This window comes from Equus przewalskii, chromosome 18 (genome assembly GCF_037783145.1).
Source record: "Equus przewalskii isolate Varuska chromosome 18, EquPr2, whole genome shotgun sequence".
Taxonomy (NCBI): domain Eukaryota; kingdom Metazoa; phylum Chordata; class Mammalia; order Perissodactyla; family Equidae; genus Equus; species Equus przewalskii.
In genome coordinates, this window is record NC_091848.1 from 56,803,493 (window position 1) to 56,825,223 (window position 21,731).

Below are 21,731 nucleotides of genomic sequence, written 5' to 3' on the forward strand. Positions count from 1 at the left end.
TCAATTATGTTTAGAGCAGAAATAGCTGAAAGGAACACTTTTGTTTGACTGGGACAGTGTGTGATACAATTGAATGTGTGTGCCTAGCGGGAAAAGGAGGGTTTGAAAGACTTGTAACAAAGCTTAACCACTACTTTTCTAAATTCATGATCAGATCAGTTCACGTAGAAAACAGACAGGACTAACTGCTGAGTGCCTGTATCTGCAACTCCGTCTGGCTGATGCAGTTCCTTTGTCTCAGGACTTGGTTTCTCCTTTGTTTGTCTCTGGCACAGGGTGTGGCCCCCCGGAGAGGCCGTGTCCCAGAAAATCCCATTTTCCTCCAATGGCTCTTCTCTGAAAGCTGAGTGTTTCTCTGACCCAGTGGAAGTCTTTGCGTTTGTTCTATAAAACTACAGCAAGTGAAAAGGTATGTGAAAGCACTTAGGAAAGCACTGACAAATTATCTTTAAAACATAATTTTTACACGTAAAGTTTTGGTCCATTCGGAATTTACCCTGGTATAAGAAGTGAGATATGGATCCAACTTTATTTTCCAGATGGCTACCCAGTTGTTCCAACAGCATTTATTAAGTAATCCATTGTTCCCTACTGACTGGTCACCTTCGCCATGTGCTCCATCGTCATACGTGTGTAGGTCTGTGTCTGAACTTTCAGTTCTGTCCCACTGGTCTGATCTGTCTGTCATGCGTGTGCCCGTCCCATACTGTGTTACTTATTGAGACTTCATAATGTGTTTTTGTTTTTGGAATCTGATATACCATAGGCATAGGATGCTCTCATTAGGATTCTTTTTTAGAATTTCCCTGGCTATTTTTTCTTCTGTATTTTCTCACATGAACTTAGAACTAGTTTATCTAGTTTAAAAACCAATTCTATTGGCGTTTCATTGGGAATCTGTGAAATCTGTACATTATCCGAGGTGGAAGAGACATCTTCATGACATTGAGTCTTCCTATCCAGAAACATGGCGTGTGCCTTTGCTTGCTGGAGATCTGCGTCCCTTGTGTAATATTTTCTTCACATGGGTTTTGGTAAGTTTACTCCTTGGTGCTCTATCTTTTCTTGTTATGCTTCTCTTGTTTTTTTCCGGCTTTATCTCCCCAAATCTCCCCTGTACATAGTTGCATATCTCAGTTGCAGGTCCTTCTCGTTGTGCTGTTATTATTTTCAAGCAGACCTTTTCTACCAAGTGGTCATTGCTCGCGTGGTTTCCCCGCTTTCACCCTTGCTCTCTACAGTGCGTGTGCTCCACACAGCAGCCAAAGTGAGCCTTCAGATCATGTGACTCCCCTGCTCAAATCCTCCAGGGCATCCCATCACAGGGCCTCCTGGCTTACTACCCCCCTGCCTAGAAGGCTCTTCTTCCAGGTATCTGCTTTTCTGTCACCTTCACTTTGTTCAAGTCTCTGCTTCAATGTCATCTCCTTAGAGAAGCTTTCTGTGATCACCCTTTAAAAAGTAGCCCCTAGCCACTTCTATCCCTTTGCCAGGCTTTATTTTTTCTTACATAACTTACCACTACCTGACATTATAACGTATATTTATTTGTTTATTGTCTGTCTTCCTCACTGGAAAGTAAGTTCTATGCGGGAGGGGATTCTGTCTGTTTTGTCCATTGCTCCATCTCCAGCATATAGAACATTTCAGCTTGACACATATCAGTCACTCAGAAAACATTTACAAAACGGAATAGGTGAAGCTTCCAACCTAATGAGCTCTAGGGCTCGGCTGGCAGAGCCGCAGATGATCAGCATCACGACAGACTTCTTCTCACTGTGGTTTTTCCGAAGTTTTACCCACTTAGGACAGACTGAAAGAAAGACCATAAAAAAATCACTCTAAATATAGCAAAATAGGGCCTTCAAACTCAAGCATTCTCCAATTACTTCTGTTTTTTTTTAAAGATTGGCACCTGAGCTAACAACTATTGCCTATCTTTTTTTTATTCTTCTTTCTTTCTGCTTTTTTCTTCCCAAATCCCCCCAGTACATAGTTGCATATTTTAGTTGTGGGTCCTTCTAGTTGTCACATGTGGGATGCCGCCTCAGCATGGCCTGATGAGTGATGCCATGTTCATGCCCAGGATCCGAACCAGTGAAACCCTGGGCTGCCGAAGGAGAGCGTGTGAACCTAACCACTTGGCCATGGGGCCAGCCCCTCCAATTACTTCTTTGTTAGTGTTTAAAGAAAATAAAATATAACGGGCACTGTTTAGATTCTATTCTCTGGTAATTCTAGATATTAGATTAAAACAGAATATCACTAACTTACAAAACAAAACATATAATACATCAAGTAGCTATATGTGACTAGTTTTGGAAGAATACATTTTCAATATTTTAATTTATGTTAGATGCTTGAAGGCAATGTTGACTAAATAGGAAAAGAATTCTGATTTAATAATGTTAAATTTTAAAGGGACATCAACATAAGATATAAAATGGAAATGACATTTAAAGAATAGCAAACACTTATTAGATATTGACATTGTGCTAAGCACTTTACATACATTCTCTTTATTAGCTCTCATAATCCAGTGCGGTTGATTCTGTTGTCACTTACATTTAAATTTACTGAATTTGAGGCTGAGAAAAGTTTAAGCACTCAAGTTAGGTGTCCTCAGAATTGCTTAGTTTGAAAGAAGAATGTTGAATCTTCATCTAAACTATTTCATTGTTGGCCACAAACAAATAACTACAATACAAGTAATCTAGTTGCTACTGGATACACACAACACATATTTAAAAAGATCAAGTTAGACTGACCACGCAGTAGCCATGGTCTGAGTTCTGAACATGTGACCAGAATTTCAGAATCTCACAGCTGGAACAGATCACATAGTTCTACTTCCTTATCTCTCAGATGACAAAGTCAAGTCCCAGAGGGGTACTGAGTGACTGGTCCCATGGCAAACAACAAGTTAGGAGGGGACACTCATCTAGTAGTCAGAACACTGATTATTCTCTAGATTCCTAGACTAATATTTCTAATGTGTTATAAAACAAAAACGAGACCAAAACCCAATTCTCAAAGCCAGAGCAAAACAAGAAGAAAGTAAAAATTGCTATCAAGATGGACCTAAAGAAACCTTCATTTAAAATCCATGTAAGGTGGCAACTTTTGATTTTAAATGTAGTTTTATAAGTTTTTACTTTGAAGAGACAGACCTTATGCTTTAACGGAATAATGACAACTTGATGAATACTTTTTTTATTTTTAGTACTGTTTTTGAAGAAGATTAACCCTGAGCTAACATCTGCTGCCAATCCTCCTCTTTTTGCTCAGGAAGATTGGCCCTGAGCTAACAGCCGTGCCCAACTTCCTCTATTTCATATGTGAGACTCCTGCAACAGGATGGCTTGATAAATGGTGCGTAGGTCCACACCCAGGATCCAAACTGGTGAACCCCGGGCTGCCGAAGCGGAACGTGCGAACTTAACCGCTGTGCCACTGGGCCGGCCCCAAGGTGAATAGTTTTTTTAAAGATCAGAGTTTACTTACTTTCTTTTAGGTATGATGAAAGACTATGAGTCAAATCATTGGCCTTGAGGAAACAGGTGTCTAGAAATATGAGAAACATACCTTGTAGAGAATTTTGCAAACACATACATAACAAAATAGATTAAACGTGAATTGTGCATTCTTGAACAAGGTTATAGAACCTTAGTGAATTAGGGGCTTATTATATATTTTAAAGTGTTGTCTAGTATTTAAAACAATAACAGCAGCAACAACAGTAAACTTTTAACTGTCCATAATTTCTTAGAGTCATAAAATAGAAGCTTGTTGTATCATTCAAAGGACTAATGAAGCATCTTTATTTTTCAAATCCATGGAATAGGCAATATACAAAGGCAAAGCTGAAACAGCTAACAAATCCATGTGGAGAAGCTCCAACTCACTAGTCATCACAGAAGTTCAAATTAATATAATGATGAGATAACACTTTACACACGTTAGAATGGCAACTGTTTGAAAGATGTGTAATACCAAGTGTTGTCAAGAACGTAGGGTGATGGAAACTCTCGTGAACTGTGGGTGAAGGTGTTAAGTGGTCTAGCTACTTTGGAAAGTAGTAAAATTGAGATGTATACACCCTATGACCCCATGATAACATTACTGAGTAAATAATGGAAAGAAATTCGTGTGTGGTCTCTAAAGAGACATACGCAAGTATATTTAACTTAGCATTATCTGTGATAGTGGGGAACTAGAAGCAACCTAAGTGTCCATATCTGAGAAAATGGATGAGCAATCTGTGGTCAAGGAAATCACAGGAATATTGCGTAGCATTTAGAAGCAAGAACTAGATGTATATACAGCCATATAGGCATGTCTTGAAAAAAGTGTTAAGTGAGGAAAGAAACAGAACGAGAGGTTCAGCACATCATTTTGATAAACTGTAAAATAAAACTGTAAAACACACACAACAACAGGACATATTTTACAAGAATCCATACATCTTTAACAGCGTCTATGAACACATTAGAGTGAAGGCCTATGGGGAAAGGAAATCCGAGTGTGGATTTGGGAAGAGTGAGAATAACACATCACAACACAACACAACAACACAATAAAGACAATGTAACGCACCAAAATAAAACATAGGGGCCGTCGTCAACCAGTGACGAACACGGTCCAGCAACTGTGGAGTATTACTAAGTCTGTACCTGAGATATATAAAAAAGCAACATCACATTTAGTGTCCTAATTCTTTCTACAAGAAAAAGTTTGCCTATAAACACAGCAGAGCGCTAGGGAGTAAACTATTACTAAATTAAATGAAATTCATACTGTGACCCAGAATATATAACTCACATATGTGAGTAACTTCAAAGCTGTTGCTTCCTGTACTGTTGTAGAGCCTTTGATGGTCTTTAAAACGGTAAGTTCCCAAGCCTAGAGATGATCAGACTCACCTGGAGAGCTATACAAAAGACATGGGTTCCTGGGATGGTCTCTCTTTTGTGTGATGAGCCAGAATTCCTTGGGGGTGGGCCTGGGAACCTGCCTTTTAAGTTCCTGGGTGGCTCAGCTGCAGCTGGCCTGCAGGCACTTAGCACTGACCTGACCCCCTGCAGCTCTCAGGAGGACGGCTGAGTTGGCTCCAGGCAACTGCTCAAAACTCTATGAAGTGCCCATGTGTAGGACATTAACAATGTACAGTGCGCAATATTAACTGAAAAGGCATGTTCCTGCCCTACAGACACAAACAACCTCAAATGGAAACCAAGTTAGACACTCGGCAAACTAATTAGGAACAATATTTTATTATGTACAGTTGTCCCTTGCTGTCCACTGGGGATTGGCCCCAGGACTTCCCTGGATACCGAAATCTGCGGAAGCTGAAGTTCCTGGCATAATATGGTGTAGTGCTTGCATATAACCTATACACATCCTCCTGTACACTTTAAATCCTCTCTAGATTACTTATAATACTAATACAATGAAAGTACTATGTAAATAGTCACTGTACTGTATCCTTTAGGGAATAATGACAAGAAAAAACTCTGTACATGTTCAGTACAGATGCAACCATCCTAGGCCTTTCAATTGGTGGTTAGTTGAATCTGCACATGCAGAAGCAGTGCATTCAGAGGGCTCTCTGTATCTACCTTCTATTTACGACCCTTGCCGTGCCTCTTCCTAACAACCCACAGCATGTGCCTCCTCTCACCTACCAGACTTCCTCTCTGTCCTTGGTTTCATCAGTGCACTGACGCGCCTTTTCTCTAAAACCTTACTACGATTCCTTTGTTCACTGTCTCGGAATGGCCCAATTTCTTACGTGAGAAAGAAAACCTGTTCTTGTTGGCTGTAACAGTATTCTTAACATTTTTCTTGCCCCTTAAACCAGCCCATGACCATACATTCTTGTCTAATTGTACTACTGAGCTCTAAGACAGCCTAGTAATAATATAATGTAAACTCATGATGGAACTCAAACCACTCCTTCAAGGTTCCTTCTGACCTTTGACTCTATCATTCTAGTGAATTAAGGGTGATGATGTTCTGTGAGGTGACAGAGTAGCAATGGTCTTGTTATCGCACAAGTTCTTCCAAAGCTGAAGGTATAACAAAGAACGAGGAGGAAAAACTGACCATTGAGTCACAGTAGAACCAAACTTCAGTTAGACCTTGGAAAGAGGTTCGTTACAACACTTGGTTCCTGAGATGGAACAGTCAGGACCCAGCTCTCCTGCAGGGGAACTGCTGTGCTGAGGAGAGTGTTCTGACCGCTGCTGGAGCCGTCTGGGCTCAGGGAGTCGGACACTCCAGACCTCGCGCATATGGACACGCATGCCTTCAATTCCCTAAGGGGTAGTCCTTTTGGAAAAGAAACAGGGGCACTCATGTCTCCAAGCCAACAAGCGCTTTTTTTTTTTTTTAAAGCACATCACAAAGGAATTATAAAAATCCAGGGAATGGACTGTTTTTCAGCTTCTCAAGCCTCTAGAAAGCATAAAGCAGTAATGGAAAAAGGAAATCAAGCTACCCTTGACTTTTTCAACAGCAGTGTCAGATATCCCTCATAGTCTATAAATAGCTCAGCGGAGGCAGTGGTACCCACACTATTTTGTGGTTTGATTTTTTGACATCTTTTCTTCAATCTCTGCCAAAAAGAGTTACAGGATGTATCACAATCTTGAAATTAATTAAAATTCATTGCTTTAAGAATTTTGCAGTATCTTTTAACTTAATTATAAATACCCTAAGGCAGTAGATCTCAAATAATAGTAGGCTTAAGAATCATCTGGGGTGAGGTGTTAGCCTTTCTAAAAATGCAGAATTTCATCTTTTTTTTTTTTTGTGAGGAAGATTGTCCCTGAGCTAACATCTGTGCCAATCTACCTCTATTTTGTATGTGGGATGCCGCCACAGCTTGCTTGATGAGTGGTTTGTAGGTCTGTGCCCGGGATCTGACAACGAACCCCAGGCTGCCAAAGTGGAGCGCACGAACTTAACTGCTGGGTTACCAGGTTGGCCCCTTGTCCATATTTTTAGATAGTTCACTTGAAAAAATCTGGCCTGGGACCCAAAACACTATCCTAAAAACAAAACCATAATCAGAAATCCATGACAAGAACAACAACAAAGCTAAGCTGTGGATCAAAGCTCACGTCCTTGTCTGTAAAGGATGAGTAAATTAATATTCCATATCTATACTTAAAATGTGAGCTTTATCTTTATTTTTATCTAATTTCTATCCTCATTAGGATTCTTACTCCTTGAAGAATCTGCTAAAAAAAATGCACATCCAACAATTAGCTTTTTGAATAAAAAATATAATTACAAATCTTTCTATTAGATTGAACAAATACCATTTAGCATCTTAAAAAAAAAATTAACCAAGAGTTAAAACTATTAGGTTGAGGAAAGAAGTATTAGCACATGGAGAATATATTAATTTTCTGGCTGAGAGACCCAGCCTTGCACACAGGAGAGCAGAGATGAACCTGTGCTGCTCCTCGTCATCGGGACAACGGCCGGCAGTTAACAGTGGGTCCTGCTGGACGACTAAGCTCAGAACAGTATGGAAAAAAGAAAGAGCCTGGCTGCACCTGGGAGGTTGAGCTCTTCTAACTCAATCACCGCACGACGGCTGCTGTAATAGTCCTGCATCAGCTTCTGCAGGTCTTCAGGGGTCCCTGGTTTTGGCTCTGATTTTGCAAGAACGTCAGTAATTTTCTTCTAAGACATAAGAAAGAAGAAAAAAAATGGGAGGATAGATTTTAGAATGGCATTTGGCTTAGGACAGGCTGATTCCTCTGGCATTTAAACTGCACACAGATTTGGTGACAGCTGAGTGTGAACGTAGAGTTCTACCAAATACACTTCAGAGAACTTAATAGGTAAGTTGGGCATTCCTGCTTTGAAAAATAAACGGATGATCTAAAAGTCTCCTTGTAACTCTTGGGAGAACTGAAATTTTTGCAGGAGTCTCTGCAATAAGGCATTATTTACTATTACAAGCCAAGAAGTCTTGTTGCTGTAAAAATCTCTCTTTAAGCCTTAGACAATTTGTATTCCTGGGAGAGTAGAATTCTGAGACTTTCTTGCCTAATTGGGTTTTGAAGGCACTGAGTCTCAGTTTGGATTTCTGGGATTACAGTAAAAGCCACAGGAGTAATCTGAGCAGAGGAGCTCACTGAAAGGGGACTTTAGACCCTCAATTCTCAACTCTTGGGAGAGAGAGTCTTGAAGGGGCCCTATGGAAAGCAGAACAGGAAACACTTTAGTACATCTATTTTAATTTGGATTCATTTGTGTAGCATTTACTGAATGCCTGTAATGTACTAGGAATACACAATCATTCATTTAATTTTCATCATAAACTTCCCTTCTTATTTCCTTCTAATGTTTCACCAAAGATCCAGAAAAAGCCCTTCCCTGTCCTGCTCTGGTCCCGCAGCTTTTCTCCCTCCTTCCACAATATCTTCCTTTCTATACCACTGCCAAGAACGTTCAAGTTCTGTCAAATGAATTAAATTTTAAAAATATGTCATCAGTGGGCACATTTTAGCATGACCTCAGCCAAGGCTAAACTATCTAGCTGGAGTTCTGACCTTGAGCCACCAAGAACTTAACACTCTTGAAGGCCATTAGCATACAAACTATCAAAGAGAAGTCAAAGTCACTTCTTTAAGGACTTGCCAAACCTCAGCCAACTTGGCATCTCCCATCTTCCTATCTGGCCATTTGTGAGCAAAGAAAACATATGCACACACACTCTGAGTTTTCTAAAAGCTTGCTGTTAAGTAACGGGTTTGAGTCCATCTTCTTTCCTCCAATCCCAATCATATTTCCTCTGCAGACTTCAGCAGCAGACCCTTCTTGGCAGGGAGAGAATCACACTGCTGTTTTCACAACTGTGGTGGAAGGTCAAAGCTCACCACGCTCTCTCCATGGCTGAGCCACGAGAGAGCCTGTATAGGACCAACAGTCTTCCACATGCTCCCAGGCAAGTTAAAACGCAAGGGGAGCCTTTTCCTCTAAATTAGGGTTCTGAATTAGACTTAGAAATGCCTTATACTGCCTTCATTTGCTTATTATTCTCTTTTTATTAATACTCTAAGATAAAAAGTTAAAAATTGAAAGAAAAGAAGGTGGGTGAATCTCTTTCCCTGGGAGAGGGGTCAGAAGGTAGGACAGCTCTGGGTGCTTCTAGAATTAGAAACTCATGTCTGACTTTTAAACACAGTGAAAACACCGGGTGGGAAGGAAGATATTTGGTGCTCCACAAGATTGAAATGGGAATCCGAAGAATTTACTTTCAGATCTTAGGAAAGTCACCAGACCTCACTGAATCTTAGAATTTCCGCATCCCTAAAGCGGAGATTACAACAATCGCCTCATCAAAGTACACTGTACCAAAATGCGATGGAAACCACGTGGGGCCCCAGCATTGCAAGAAATTATCAATATTACCTTTCTCCTCTTCCTGGTCTTGGTAGCATCTTCTTTTGTTTCCCTTGGTTGTATTAAGAAACATTCTTTAGGCTATAAAGAAATACAAATGAGGAAACTCATGTCAGCATGACGAAGTGTCAACCAATGGGATGAATCCCAAAGTGCCTGATGCCAGGCATGGATCGTCAGAGTACCTTGGTGATTTTCTGCAGACAGAGAGGTGCTGGAAGAGCCACTGTGGGCTGTCAGAAGGGGCTGGGCTAAGGAAATTTGAGAAAATCAGAAAGTGTAAAGGACTTAGGACTGGAAAATCTCTGAATAAAGGTCAAAATGTGTAGTGAGTGTATATACATGTTTGGGATGGTGGTATAGGGTATTAAAGATGGAAGACAGTGGCCAGGTTTGTAAAATCCAGGGAGAAATAGATGTGATTAAACCTAGGATGTGGTAAGAAAGTCTTTGACCAGTGGGGTTGGCATCTTCCATGAACTAGCAATGTGTGAGCCTGTATTTCCAACTCATTGGTTTATTATTTTGTTTATCATTTTGTTATCTACTCCTTTCCTCTTCTGAATAAACACAGAAAATTTGAAGTAGGATATATTTACTTATATATTTATAAAAGCAGCTGCGTCAAATGCCTTATCTATTAGTGACTACAAAATGACTGTTTCTACCGATGGTCTGGCAAGCCTCGGCACCACGGCATCCTGAATTATTGATTTTGCCTGTTGCATTGACTCCTGACTGCCCTATACAGTTTAGTGCTAATTTATTTTTCTTTTTATGAGGAAGATTGGCCCTGAGTGAACATCTGTTGCCAAGCCTCTACTTTTTGCTTGAGGAAGACTGTCCCTGAGCTAACATCTGTGCCAATCTTCCTCTATTTTCTATGTGGGATCCCACCACACCAGGGCTTGATGAGTGGTGTATACGTCCACACCCAGGATCTGAACCCATGAACCCTGGGCCACTGGAGTGGAGCACACTAACTTAACCACTATGCCACTGGACCGGCCCCAGTTTAGTGCTATTTTTACCCTGAGGTTTTTTTTTTAATGTAGAAAAACAGGAAATTTGGACTAAGACCTTGATTTATAAACTAGAATGCCTTAGATTCCATATTTATTAATCATAAGTAGGAATATAAAATGTTTCCTGTACTGGATCTTTTATGCAACATTTTCAAACAAGTTGCCAAGTAAGATACAAAATGTAAGTGAAAACTTATTCTGAGTTTTTCCTCAAGTTTCCAATCCAACTAGAGGGTACTTAGTTTAAGCTGGTAAGCTACTAACTAAAGCAATCTTGTCTTCACTGGCTCTGTTTAAAATGATTACAGACGAAGCTTTCTATTAAAGTTTGCAGACAGCCTGCAGATTAAGAATGCCTATGGCCTGAAGCCAGAGAGAGAGATACAATGCTACATAATTTCTTCAAGACTTGGGGCCAGGACCAGCAGTTTCTAGACTCTGTTTCAGTTAGTAGAGAACTAGATTCAAAAGACTCAAGATTAAAGTCACATGGGAATCTTGAAATTTTAACTTCTTCTCAGTTAAAATAAAAAACCTGTGAGGAGCAACTGCATCACAGCTAAAGAAAGGAAAGATATTACACCCTCTCTTATTTAGAAAGTAAGCTGTCTTGTGGATGCAGACACATGCCAATCTGATGGCGGTACATGCCAATTAGAAACTGGGCCAAGGCCACTAATATGTTACAGAAGCTGCCAGATGGTCATAAGAGTCCAATTACAGACCAGGCCAACATTCAGCTCATGTTCCTAAGGGAAAGAAAGGCCTGGATACAATTAGTAGACCCCTCAAAGCATCCTGTAGTATCTTGTCACTGGGATCAGGGCTTTTGGGAAGCAGCGGTAGAAACCTGTTCCATTTTCTTATTTAGCAAATAGAGGTGCTCTCCAAGAGTATGTTCAACACACTGGGTTGTATTTATGATAGGTTGACCAAGCCATTAACTCACACACGACATAAATTAAATCTGGAAATGAGCTCAGTTATAAGGATATGAACTCTCCAATTCTGGAAGAACAAATAAAAACGTAACTCTGAATCACGCAGAGCAAAAACAAAATATGCTCGGTGAACTGCTGTTGTCAGATACTGCACTAGGTTTAAATGCTAGGGTCAAATTCTGAGGTCACTCTAAAGAAAATGCAGTACAATATCTGTTTTCTGGCAACAGTCGCCTTAGCTGGTGGAGGGAGGGTGCTAATGAAGGAGCCAAGTTTATGGGTTCATCTTCCATGGAGGTGAGATGACTCTATGAATCCAAACCCACAGTAGTGAAAATTCCTAAACTTTGCTCACTGCCTTATTAATGCTGATGTTTAGCCTCAGAGAGACTAGGGAAGACAAGGAAGACCCTGGCTAGGCCAACTAAACATTTCTGGAAACCAATTTCAACACTGTCTGTCTGACAGTTGGTAATGTAATTTCTTCAGGTAACGATTTTAAATATGCACCCTAAATATGCAATTTAAATATGTAGAAGAATCACATTTCCCAAAAAAATATATGAAAAAAATTAAACTTTTTAAGTGAAGCAATTTGGGCATGTTCTCAATTCCTTAAAGAGTCAAAAATTATATCCTTTAATCACGATTCTGTTGGTTAAACATGGCAAATCAACCTCAAAATGCCACTAAAGTGAAAATAAAGGAAAGTGAAGAGGTACAAATCTATAAGGACCAAGAAACCAAGAGGAGGAACAATAGCAGTGGAGAGATTTTAACAACTTTTTGGAAAATGGAAAGTGGCTGAAACTGGATGGAAGTGATTTAGCAGAGAGTGAAAGCCACCCCTGGGTTTCTGGAGAGGTGGAGGCGAACAATAAGTGAGTCTGTTGACCTGCTGGACTGGGAAAATGTTCAGTAGTTGGAGGTGCAAGGTATGACAGAGAGTGAAGGACATAAAAGAAAGGCTGTTGACAGTTTATATTTAGAATCATTAGCCTCCCTCCCACCTCCCACCAGGCCGTATCTCCTGCCCAGGCAGCCAAGCAACTTTCCTGTTACTGTCTCCTCTCATCTTGCTCTGCCTGGCAGCACACTGGGGGTTTATTCTCCGGAGAGAAGAGGACCAAGAAGTCTTGCACCAGGCAGAGGTGGAGATTCACTTCCTTTTCTTGTCCCTGTTTCAGGATGTCTCCAGCCAGGCTTCTAGACAGGAGACTACTGAATTCTTCTCTGGAAAAATGAACAGCCTAAGGGAAATGCCACAAGGGAGTGACATTTGGGGGTCCACAGTAAAAATGCAGCTTCCTATCCTATCCCTCTACCATAAAGTCCACTAATCAACAAAAATTTTGCATCAACTTTTTAGAGTCTCTCTCTTTAACATGAATAGACAGCTCAGGTTCATCAGATGTCTAAGGAAAGTCTGCAGCACAAGAGCAACTAAACACGAACAGAACCATGAAGACAGAGGGAGAGCACTTCAAAGCCATTATAATTAATATTCTCAGAGAGATAATGGAAGAATTTGCAGCCATGAAACAAGAACAGGATACTACATACCAAAGGAACAACCAGAAAACATTTAAACATTGAAACAAATATGAAAGCTGGAATAAAAATGTTGGAGGAAGTCTTAAAGATAAAGTAGAGGAAATCTCCCAGAAAGATAAAAAATGGTAAGGAAATTAGAGAATCAGCCCAAGAGATGTGACATTACAATAAAAGGTATTACAGAAAAGGAGGTTATATAAAACAATGGGGAAGGAGTGATCAAAGAAACATACAAGAAAAACTTTCTAGGACCAAAGGAAATTTTCCAGAACATGAAAGCCCAGATTGAAAGCCCATTATGAATATAGTACAATGAATAAGAAAAATACCCACACCAACGAGCATCACTGTGAAATTTCAGAACATCATGGACAAACAAAAGATGCTAAAAACTTCCCCAAAGAAAAACAATAACATACAAAATACAAAAGGTCAGGAAAAAAATGGTGTCAGACCTTGCAACAGCAAGAACGGATGCTAGAACTCAATGGGACAATGCCTTCAGAAGTATGAGGAAAGCTTATTAGCAAATTAGACTTTTATACCCAGCCAAACTATCAATCAAGTCAAGAGTAAAATAAAGACATTCTCAGATATTCAAGGTCTCAAAAAATTTACTTCCTACCCACAGTTACTGTATTACAGCAAAATAAAGGGCTAAACCAAGACAGAGGAAGATATGGGACACAGCAAACAGGGAGACTAACCCAGGAGAAGGGTGAAGGGGCAGTAAAGAGAAGACTCAGTTGCTCAGCAGGCCTAGAAAATAACCAGTTCAGAGTGGACTGGACTACGGAAGTCTGCAGGGAAGAACAGAAGGGACCTCTTTGAGCATATGCAAATGTTATTCATGAGCATGTGGAAGAGATGCTGGAACATGCGGAAACAATTAACAACATGAACACAGCAAGCTAGGCAAATGAAGAAACGAGGTAATTATTAATGCCATGAAAATAAAGAGATGTATAAGAAAAGAGGAATAATTATAGCTTCCTTTTTTCTCAGCAATGAACAGTATTTCCGTGATCATAATAATGAGGTAGTGACAACTATGTTAACCAAACTGTGATACTGTGTTGGCGGGGCACGTAGCAGTTGGAGAAGGAATGAGAGTACACAGCAGAGCTCTGTCCTCATGTGCTACCTAGGAAGTTAACAGGTCATGTCAGAAACTGATAAATCAAGAAGCAGCAGTCTAAACTATCAGGTAGCAAAGGAGAAAAGCAGCTAAAAGCTGAGAGCAGCTTCCCTAGGACAGGAGTAGGGAAGGGGACTGCTGCTTTCATTAAAAACCTTTAATAGCATTTGATTATTACTTTGATAATAAAAAAATTAAATTGCCATTTTATAACAAAAATTTAAATTGCCATTTTTACAATGTTCATTGTAAGAATAAAAATTTTAAATTGGCTTTTTTGTTTCTTTTGGGTTTTGTTAAAAGTTATTCAATATACTCCTACCAAAACGTCTGAAATTAAAAAGAGTGATAACCCCAAGTGTTGACAAAGATATAAAGCAACCAAAACGCTCATGCACTGATGGTGGGAGTGCAAAAATGGAACAATCATTTTGGAAAAGTCTAGCAGTTTTTATAAAACTAAGCATGACCAGCAATTCCATTCCAATGCATTTACTCAAGAGAAATAAAAATACATATTCACAAAAATACCTGTATATGAATGTTCATGGCAGATTTATTCGTAATAGCCCTATACAGGGAACAGCCCCAGGTAGCCATTAATAGAAGAATGAATAAATGAAGTGTGGTATATTAGTAAAATTGAATATTATTCAGCGTTATGGACTGAATTGTGCCCCTGCCCCAAATTCATATGTGAAGCCCAACCCCCATGTGACTATATTTGGAGATAGGGTGTCCTCATGTGAGGAGGAAGAGACACCAAGGATGCACACACACAGAGGAAAGAGCCTGTGAGCACACAGCAAGACGGTGGCCATCTGCCAGCCAAGGAGAGAGGCCTGAGGAGAAACCAAAGGTGTGGACACCTTCTTCTTGGTCTTCCAGCCTCCAGAACTGTGAGAAATAAATTTCTGTTGCTTAAGCCCCCCAGTCTGTGGTATTTTGTTAAGGCGGCCCAGCAGACTAACACATTCAGTAATAAAAAAAGATGAACCACTATAATCAACATGGATGAATCTAAATAACATTGTGCTGAATAAGTAGCCTTGAACTAAAAGGGCATATCCTGTGTGATTTCATTTACATGGAACTAATTTTGTGGGGCAAAACTAACTTTGGGGGGAAAAAAATCAGAACAGTGGTTGCCTCTGGGGCAAGGAATTTGGAATGGTGATTGAGTGGGAGGTGGTATGAAAGGATTCTGGGGGCTGGCCCGGTGGCGCAGTGGTTGAGTTTGCACGTTCTGCTTCTTGGCGGCCCGGAGTTTGCCGGTTCGGATCCCGGGTGAGGACGTGGCGCCGCTTGGCAAGAGCCATGCTGTGGTGGGCATCCCATGTACAGGGTGGGGGAGGATGGGCATGGATGTTGGCTCGGGGCCGGTCTTCCTTGGCAAACGGGGTGACAGTAATGTTCCTTATCCTGTAGGGGTTTGCGTTACAGACTGTAGGAATTTGTCAAAACTTATTGAATGGTTCATTTGACATTTGCACATTTTATTGTGTGTTAACTTTACTTCAAAAGGAAAAAAAGATCTTTAAAATAAATATTAAACTTTTGTTAATGATATGCATGCTGAAGTGTCTAAGGGGAGTGTACTGATTTTGCCAATTACTTTGAAATATCTCAAAAATAAGGTGATTGATGGACGGATAGTGTGTCTGAACACACTGTTCATAAAATTTTGGACTTTGAGGACACTGAGGGTTAAGGCTTGCAGAAAGTGAGGAAAATCTTACTGGAAACCGGAGGAAAGGGAATCTTTGTTGTGTAGTGGTGGAAAGTTTAGCAATACTATTGTCTGCAGTTACGTGGAAAGCAGAAAATGTGTCTAATACTATGGGTAACCTAGCGAAGGAGATTTTCAAATAGTGTTGAAGGTGTTACCTGATTTCTTCTTGTGGCTTATAGTAAAATGCAAAAGCAGGGCGTTAAATTGAGAGCAAGACTGCAGAGAAGTCAAGGGTATGATGAAGACCTCAGAAACAACAAGGGTGGTGCCCAGTGTACTCTTCAGTCATATAAGAGCTCTTTAAAGAAATTAAAGGTGTGCTGCACAGATTCTTTCAAACATGCCCTGAGGAAGCTTAAGGGGTATTGTCCCTCCATTGTCTCAGCAGGGGCCCAAGGCAGAGAAGGTTTATGTGGAAAAGATTTGTAGGTGTGACTTCCGCCTAATGGAATGAACCCCCAGAAGAATCACAGGAGAGCCATAAAATTCTTGAAGGAACTATATATTCAGAAACACCTCTAGTTTGGGCTGAGAGGGTCAGAAATGGAATAAAATGAGGGGAGGCCTTTGAACTCTCAGAGTTCTACTGTCAAGATGCAGACTGAAAGACCTGCTCTGCTGCAAACACAGGCTATCCTTCATATAAAAAAAGGGGGGAAGATGACTCAGAGGGCAGAACACAGAACCCAAGAGCAGAGCTGAGAAGCACGGAAGAACCTTAACAGCCTGGGCCTTAAGACTTGATCAGGAAACTCCTGACGTTTTCAGAATGCTGGGGCCCAATGACTCCTCGTCTACTGAGGTTTCTGTATGCCTGTCCCACCACTCTGTGTTGGGTATGTGGGACAGAGATAACCTGTTTCTTTGTTTCATAGGTTGAGAAGAAATGTAGTCAGAGAGCTGCACTTAAGGAACTAACCCTGAGGAGCCTCAGCTGCACCCGCAACTGATTTACACCGGAAATTCTGGGCACTGAGCTTGTGCTGTAAGAGGAGGAGACTTTTGCAAGCCTTGAGGCGTGAATACATTCTGCATGTGGGAGGGCTGTAAATCACAGGGCCAAAGGGCAGACTGTGGTAGCCGGGTTCCAGGATGGCCACCAATGACCACTATCTACTGTCCTCATGCCCTCCTCTTGAATGAGGACTGGATATACTGATTTGCATCTAACAGAACAGATGGGAGTGATGCGAGGTCAGCTCTGAGACTAGGTAATAAAAAGATGGTGGTTTCTGCGTTGAGTGCTCTGGCTTGCCCCTTCTTGGGTCCCTGGCCTGGGGAAGCCAGCGGCAAGGTTGTGAGCAGCCCTGTGGCGAGGCTCACAGTGTGAGGGATTGAGGTCTGCCACCAAGGAGGTTGAGCCCCTCACTGCTGCCCACAGCCTGACTGGCACCTATGGGAGGTGCAGAGCCAGAGGGACGAAGCTAAGCCATGCCTGTGAGATAACAGAATCTGTGAGATAAAGAATTTTTTCCATTTTAAGTTACTAACTTTTGGGGGCAATTTGTTATGCAACAATAGACTACTACAAAGAGGAACAGAATTGAGACACCAGCATGGAAGGGAAAAAGGTAAATCAGAGGGTCGATAGGACACAGTCCTCTTTTCTCTTAAAATAGTGAAGAATAATCTTGAAGATAAAGAGGGGATATGAAATGATCAGTGTTCAAATAAGGAAACAGTAAGAAAACACAACAGTAGAGGAAGGTGAGTAAGAAGGGAAAGGGCTAAGTACTCTTGCTGAAGATTCCTCTATGACCCAAGGAGATAAACAAAAGGCTGGCTTAAGCAAAAAGAAGGCCAGTGTGGTCTCTGAGCAGGAGAGGCTGGGTCATGGAACCACTGAGAGGCTTCTGACATCATGGAGGTATCAATGAAAAGTCACACAAACCCTCATAAGGGATTATATTCTGGGAACCATAATTACAGAGTCACTAGGGCTGCTCTGAAATGACTGATGCTGAGGAAGGAAGAGGTGACGCAATCTCTAGGAATTCAGCATTTATTTTGGAAGCAGTATCTGGAAAAAAAAGAACTGCTGGCAAATCTTTAAGCTCACATTATTAAGGAGGCCAAGGATGATTATTTAGATGTAAAATGGTTGCTAGAGGTGATGTAGTTGCATGGGTAAAAAAATTTTATAAAGTTATAAATCTGCTGTTTGAAATACTGGACAGACGGGAGGCGTGGACACAGTCACTGAAATGTGAGGCCCAGCTATGGCAAAGAAGGGAGCACCATCTGACTGGACAGATCCTCACCTGGGGAAGTTAAAGCCTAAATGTAGATTGCAGCAGCAGCATGATGCCAGGCAGTTCCCATGCAAACAGAAAAAAACTCTTAAAGAAAAGCAAAGCAACTAAGAAAATGTCAAAAAAATTCAAAACTTAAATATAGCCTAAAATAATACCTTTTTTTTAAATCTAGGAAAAAATGTAATTACTATTGAAAAACAAATATCTGGTCACATCTGCCAAATGAGTCAAGTGCCTAATACCATGCTGGGTACGGTAGTGAACACATAAGAACTCTGGCCCCCACGTGCTTAGGACCTAGTTGGAGACTCGAGCTGTATGTGGTAAACAACTAGAGGAAGAGTCAAGAAAGGACAGTCAGCCTGACAAGAAGATCGTCCTTGGGGTGGTGAGCTGAGGTCCAGAGGGAGAAGAGCAGCTGGAGAGAGAGGACGAGGAGCCCAGAGAGGAGCCGGAGGGACTGTGTGGGTGGCTGGAGTTGGAGGAGAGACCCTAGCTCTGAATGTCACGGTGGAGGGGGTTGGAGGAGCGACTCTGATCACCAGGGTCCAAGAAACCTCTGCAGGCAGTGTCAGTGAGCTGATGACCCACAAAGGATGGAGATGGGAAGAGTGGAGAGTAAACTGGGATACTGGAGTAATTACCCATTCTGTCATTTCACAAATAACGAGTGCAGTTTGGGGCCAGGTCCTGTGGAAATGCATGGATCAACTCTGTCCCTGAGGCGTACATCCTGGTGGGGAGGCCCGGGAGCTGGATGGATAACACTCACATGAGGCAGAGGGCACCAGGAGACTCCCTTGTGAATTCTCTGGCTAGGGAGATGAGGATAGGCTTGGAGAAAGGGGTTTCGTCTGCCTGGGACTTGGATTCTTCAGAGCAATTTGGGAATTAAAGAAATTAGAGCAAGAAGAAGGTGGTTAAAAAGGGGAGTAAAATCATAAACTTGTTTTTTTTCTTAGCAGAAAATGGCAACAGCTTGTGACCAACATGAAGGCACATGAAGACATGGTGAATCCAATTTTCCCAAGTTGGTTGAGGAAGGACAGGTGAAAAGGGAGGTGGAAGCAGCAACACTGTCAGCATCGGGCTTAGAGCCAGCGCAGTGCCCCATGACTCCCCCAGGCTCAGAGACTCAAAGAGGGTTCTGCAGGGAGGCACGGAGGGAGCATAAACACAGGTCAAAGGGGGCACGACCAAGGGGCGGCCGGCGGATAAATTAGGTAAAATTAAATCCTACCCTGGTTAAAACTAAAACTGATATAGGGTCTTTGAGCAAGATATTTAAAGGCTGAAGAGAAAACCAAGATGATTACATCTTAAGTATGTATATCTTTCTGCATTCCTTGTTCCACAAAGAAAAAATAATGAATAAAACAAAAAAGCCTTGAAGTATGTTTCACCATAATAACGATCACTTCTGTGCTTACTCTTTGCTAACCACTGTTGAGAGAGCTCAATAAGTATTAACCATTTAATCCCCACTGCAACTGTGCAAGGAAAATACAGTTATCACCTTGTTACCAGTGAGACTGAGGCACAGAGAAGTTAACTTGCCTTGGATCTCACAGCTTGTAGGTGACCACTAAGCTAGACTGCTTCTCACAAGTATCCTGAACCTGGTCACAAACTTTGGGTAGATTCACCCTCTAGTGGAATGAGTTTAGTGCCACTTACAATAAGAATAAGACCAGAAATCCTTATTATGAAGACGATAACCTTTGACTGACAGTGGATAGTCCTTTAAAAATCACACAGGATTACCAAGCAGGTTTGAGGGACACAATGTGACAAAGCTGTAAATGGATGTGAGTGGCCAGGAGGAAGATTAAAAAGGAAATACAAGGTCTAGGTCCAGGGCAGAGAGTTCATCAAATGGACACTTGTGGTAACATGAAGGCAGCCAATCCCCCGATAAGGATTCACACAACAGACACTACGCTGTGTGGACACGAGGCCCTGGGAGACTGGGGGCCGCATGGCATGGCACTGTAATCATGCACTGATGTGGGAGTAATCTTGCATATCTCTAAAATTTGTCTCCTTTTAGGAACTGTTTCCAAAAGAATAAGACTGGACATTTGGTGAAAATATGATATAAGAATCTAAGACATCACTACTGTAAAATATATTTATATTGTAAAACACTTGCTGGTTTGTAATTAATAAAGCATGGCTTTTTCAAAGGCAGAGAAGGTACAAGCTTCCCTCAGATCCCACCAGCAATGATGTCAGGACACAGGGAAGGCCGTGGAGGGCCAGAGGAGGCTGAGTGCAGAACCCAGCAGCTGTGACTGTTACCTGCTGGGTTTCCTTTGACAGGGCAGGAACTGGAGCTGTCTCCTGCTGTGTCACATCTGTGTCTCCTCCTTCACCGTCTGATGCTCCTAGGAAACAAAGTTCAACAATTAGGAAAGTGTCTCTCTTTCTCTTTCTTTCTTTCTTTCTCCCATTGCTAGTGCCATCTTGGTACCACCTTCCTGGGAGGGTCTATCCCTTGACTTAGTAATTCCACCTCTAGGATACTGAATTTAAGGAAATGATCCAAAATGAAGATAGAGATTTAAGCACCAAGATGGCAGTCTCTGTCGAAAAGTGATGATTATCCAGATGTCTGACATTAGAAAATACTTAATTATGGAACACTCACACTGATTTTACAGACATTAAGCTCCCCATTTTCAGATAAGCAAGTTGCTGCTTAGAGGGGTGAAGCAATTTGCCCCGGGTCACACACCTGGGAACCCAGATCTACTTGAGTCCAGTCTTCCCCACAAATGATACTGTCTACACTGAGAGCCAGCCCGCTCTTGACACCTGGGTGCTGGCCCCAGCGGGCATGTTAAGAGATTGTGACAAAAGGATTATAGATCATGAGAAATATTTGTTTTGAATTTTACTAATCTTTCAACAATGGAAAAAATAAATTTTTACTTTAAGAATCAAGAAAAATGAAAGTTTTAATGGTTTTCCTGTTTATAAAGCTCTCTTGAAGGAACACGGCAACCATAAGTTTCTTCCTTCCCACAATGCCACACTGCCTTCCAGATTTCAGTGGGTGCTCTTTAAAACACATTTTTGAATCTTTAAAAGGCTTTATTCATTTTCTTTGAGTTACTCTAAATTACCCCAAGGTCAGCTCAAATGAGTGATTAAGTTGGCGTTAAAAGTATTTATAGAACTTGTGCTTCTGGGAAGATGGTAGTAGTAGTATAGTTTTCCCTATTCCTCCTGCTAAGTACAACTAAAAATCCTGGACATTATATAGAAAACACACATAGGGAGACTCTGAAAGGCAGAGGGAGTAAGGAAGACCTGCTAGGGACTTCGGGGCCCAAGGAATAACATAGTGGTGAGCTCCCTGGGTTATCTTTTTGCCTCATTACCTCAGACTTGGAGGTAAGGAGCCAGCAACTTGGAAATGCCAATGGAACAGGAAAAAAAATGTCCCAAGAAACATCTGCTCTATTTAACAAAATGACCAGGAAAGGAGCAGCGTAGCAAGACTGAAAACTTTTAGACAGAAACCACTCGACTCTAGCCAAACACCACAGGAAATCATGGCCCCACCAGCAAAGGCTGAGTGGGGAGCCTAGACATCCACCCTTGCTAGGCTATAATGAGGTGCCCCAACTCCTCCTCCACCTCCCACTAGGGTGCTTG

At 41.4% G+C, this 21,731-nt stretch overlaps 1 protein-coding gene across 2 annotated transcripts in view; it reads right to left on the reverse strand.

Moving 5' to 3' along the window:
- Positions 1-21,731, reverse strand: part of CMSS1 (cms1 ribosomal small subunit homolog) — a 361,629-nt gene that overhangs the window by 9,191 nt on the left and 330,707 nt on the right. For both annotated transcript variants that reach the window (XM_070582103.1, XM_070582104.1), the window contains exons 2-6: positions 20,370-20,455; positions 9,433-9,504; positions 7,566-7,695; positions 3,505-3,564; positions 1,711-1,813 (exon numbers count right to left, since the gene is read on the reverse strand). In XM_070582103.1, coding sequence (XP_070438204.1) covers positions 1,711-1,813; positions 3,505-3,564; positions 7,566-7,695; positions 9,433-9,504; positions 20,370-20,455 — 451 coding nt within the window. The remainder of the gene's footprint in view (positions 1-1,710; positions 1,814-3,504; positions 3,565-7,565; positions 7,696-9,432; positions 9,505-20,369; positions 20,456-21,731) is intronic.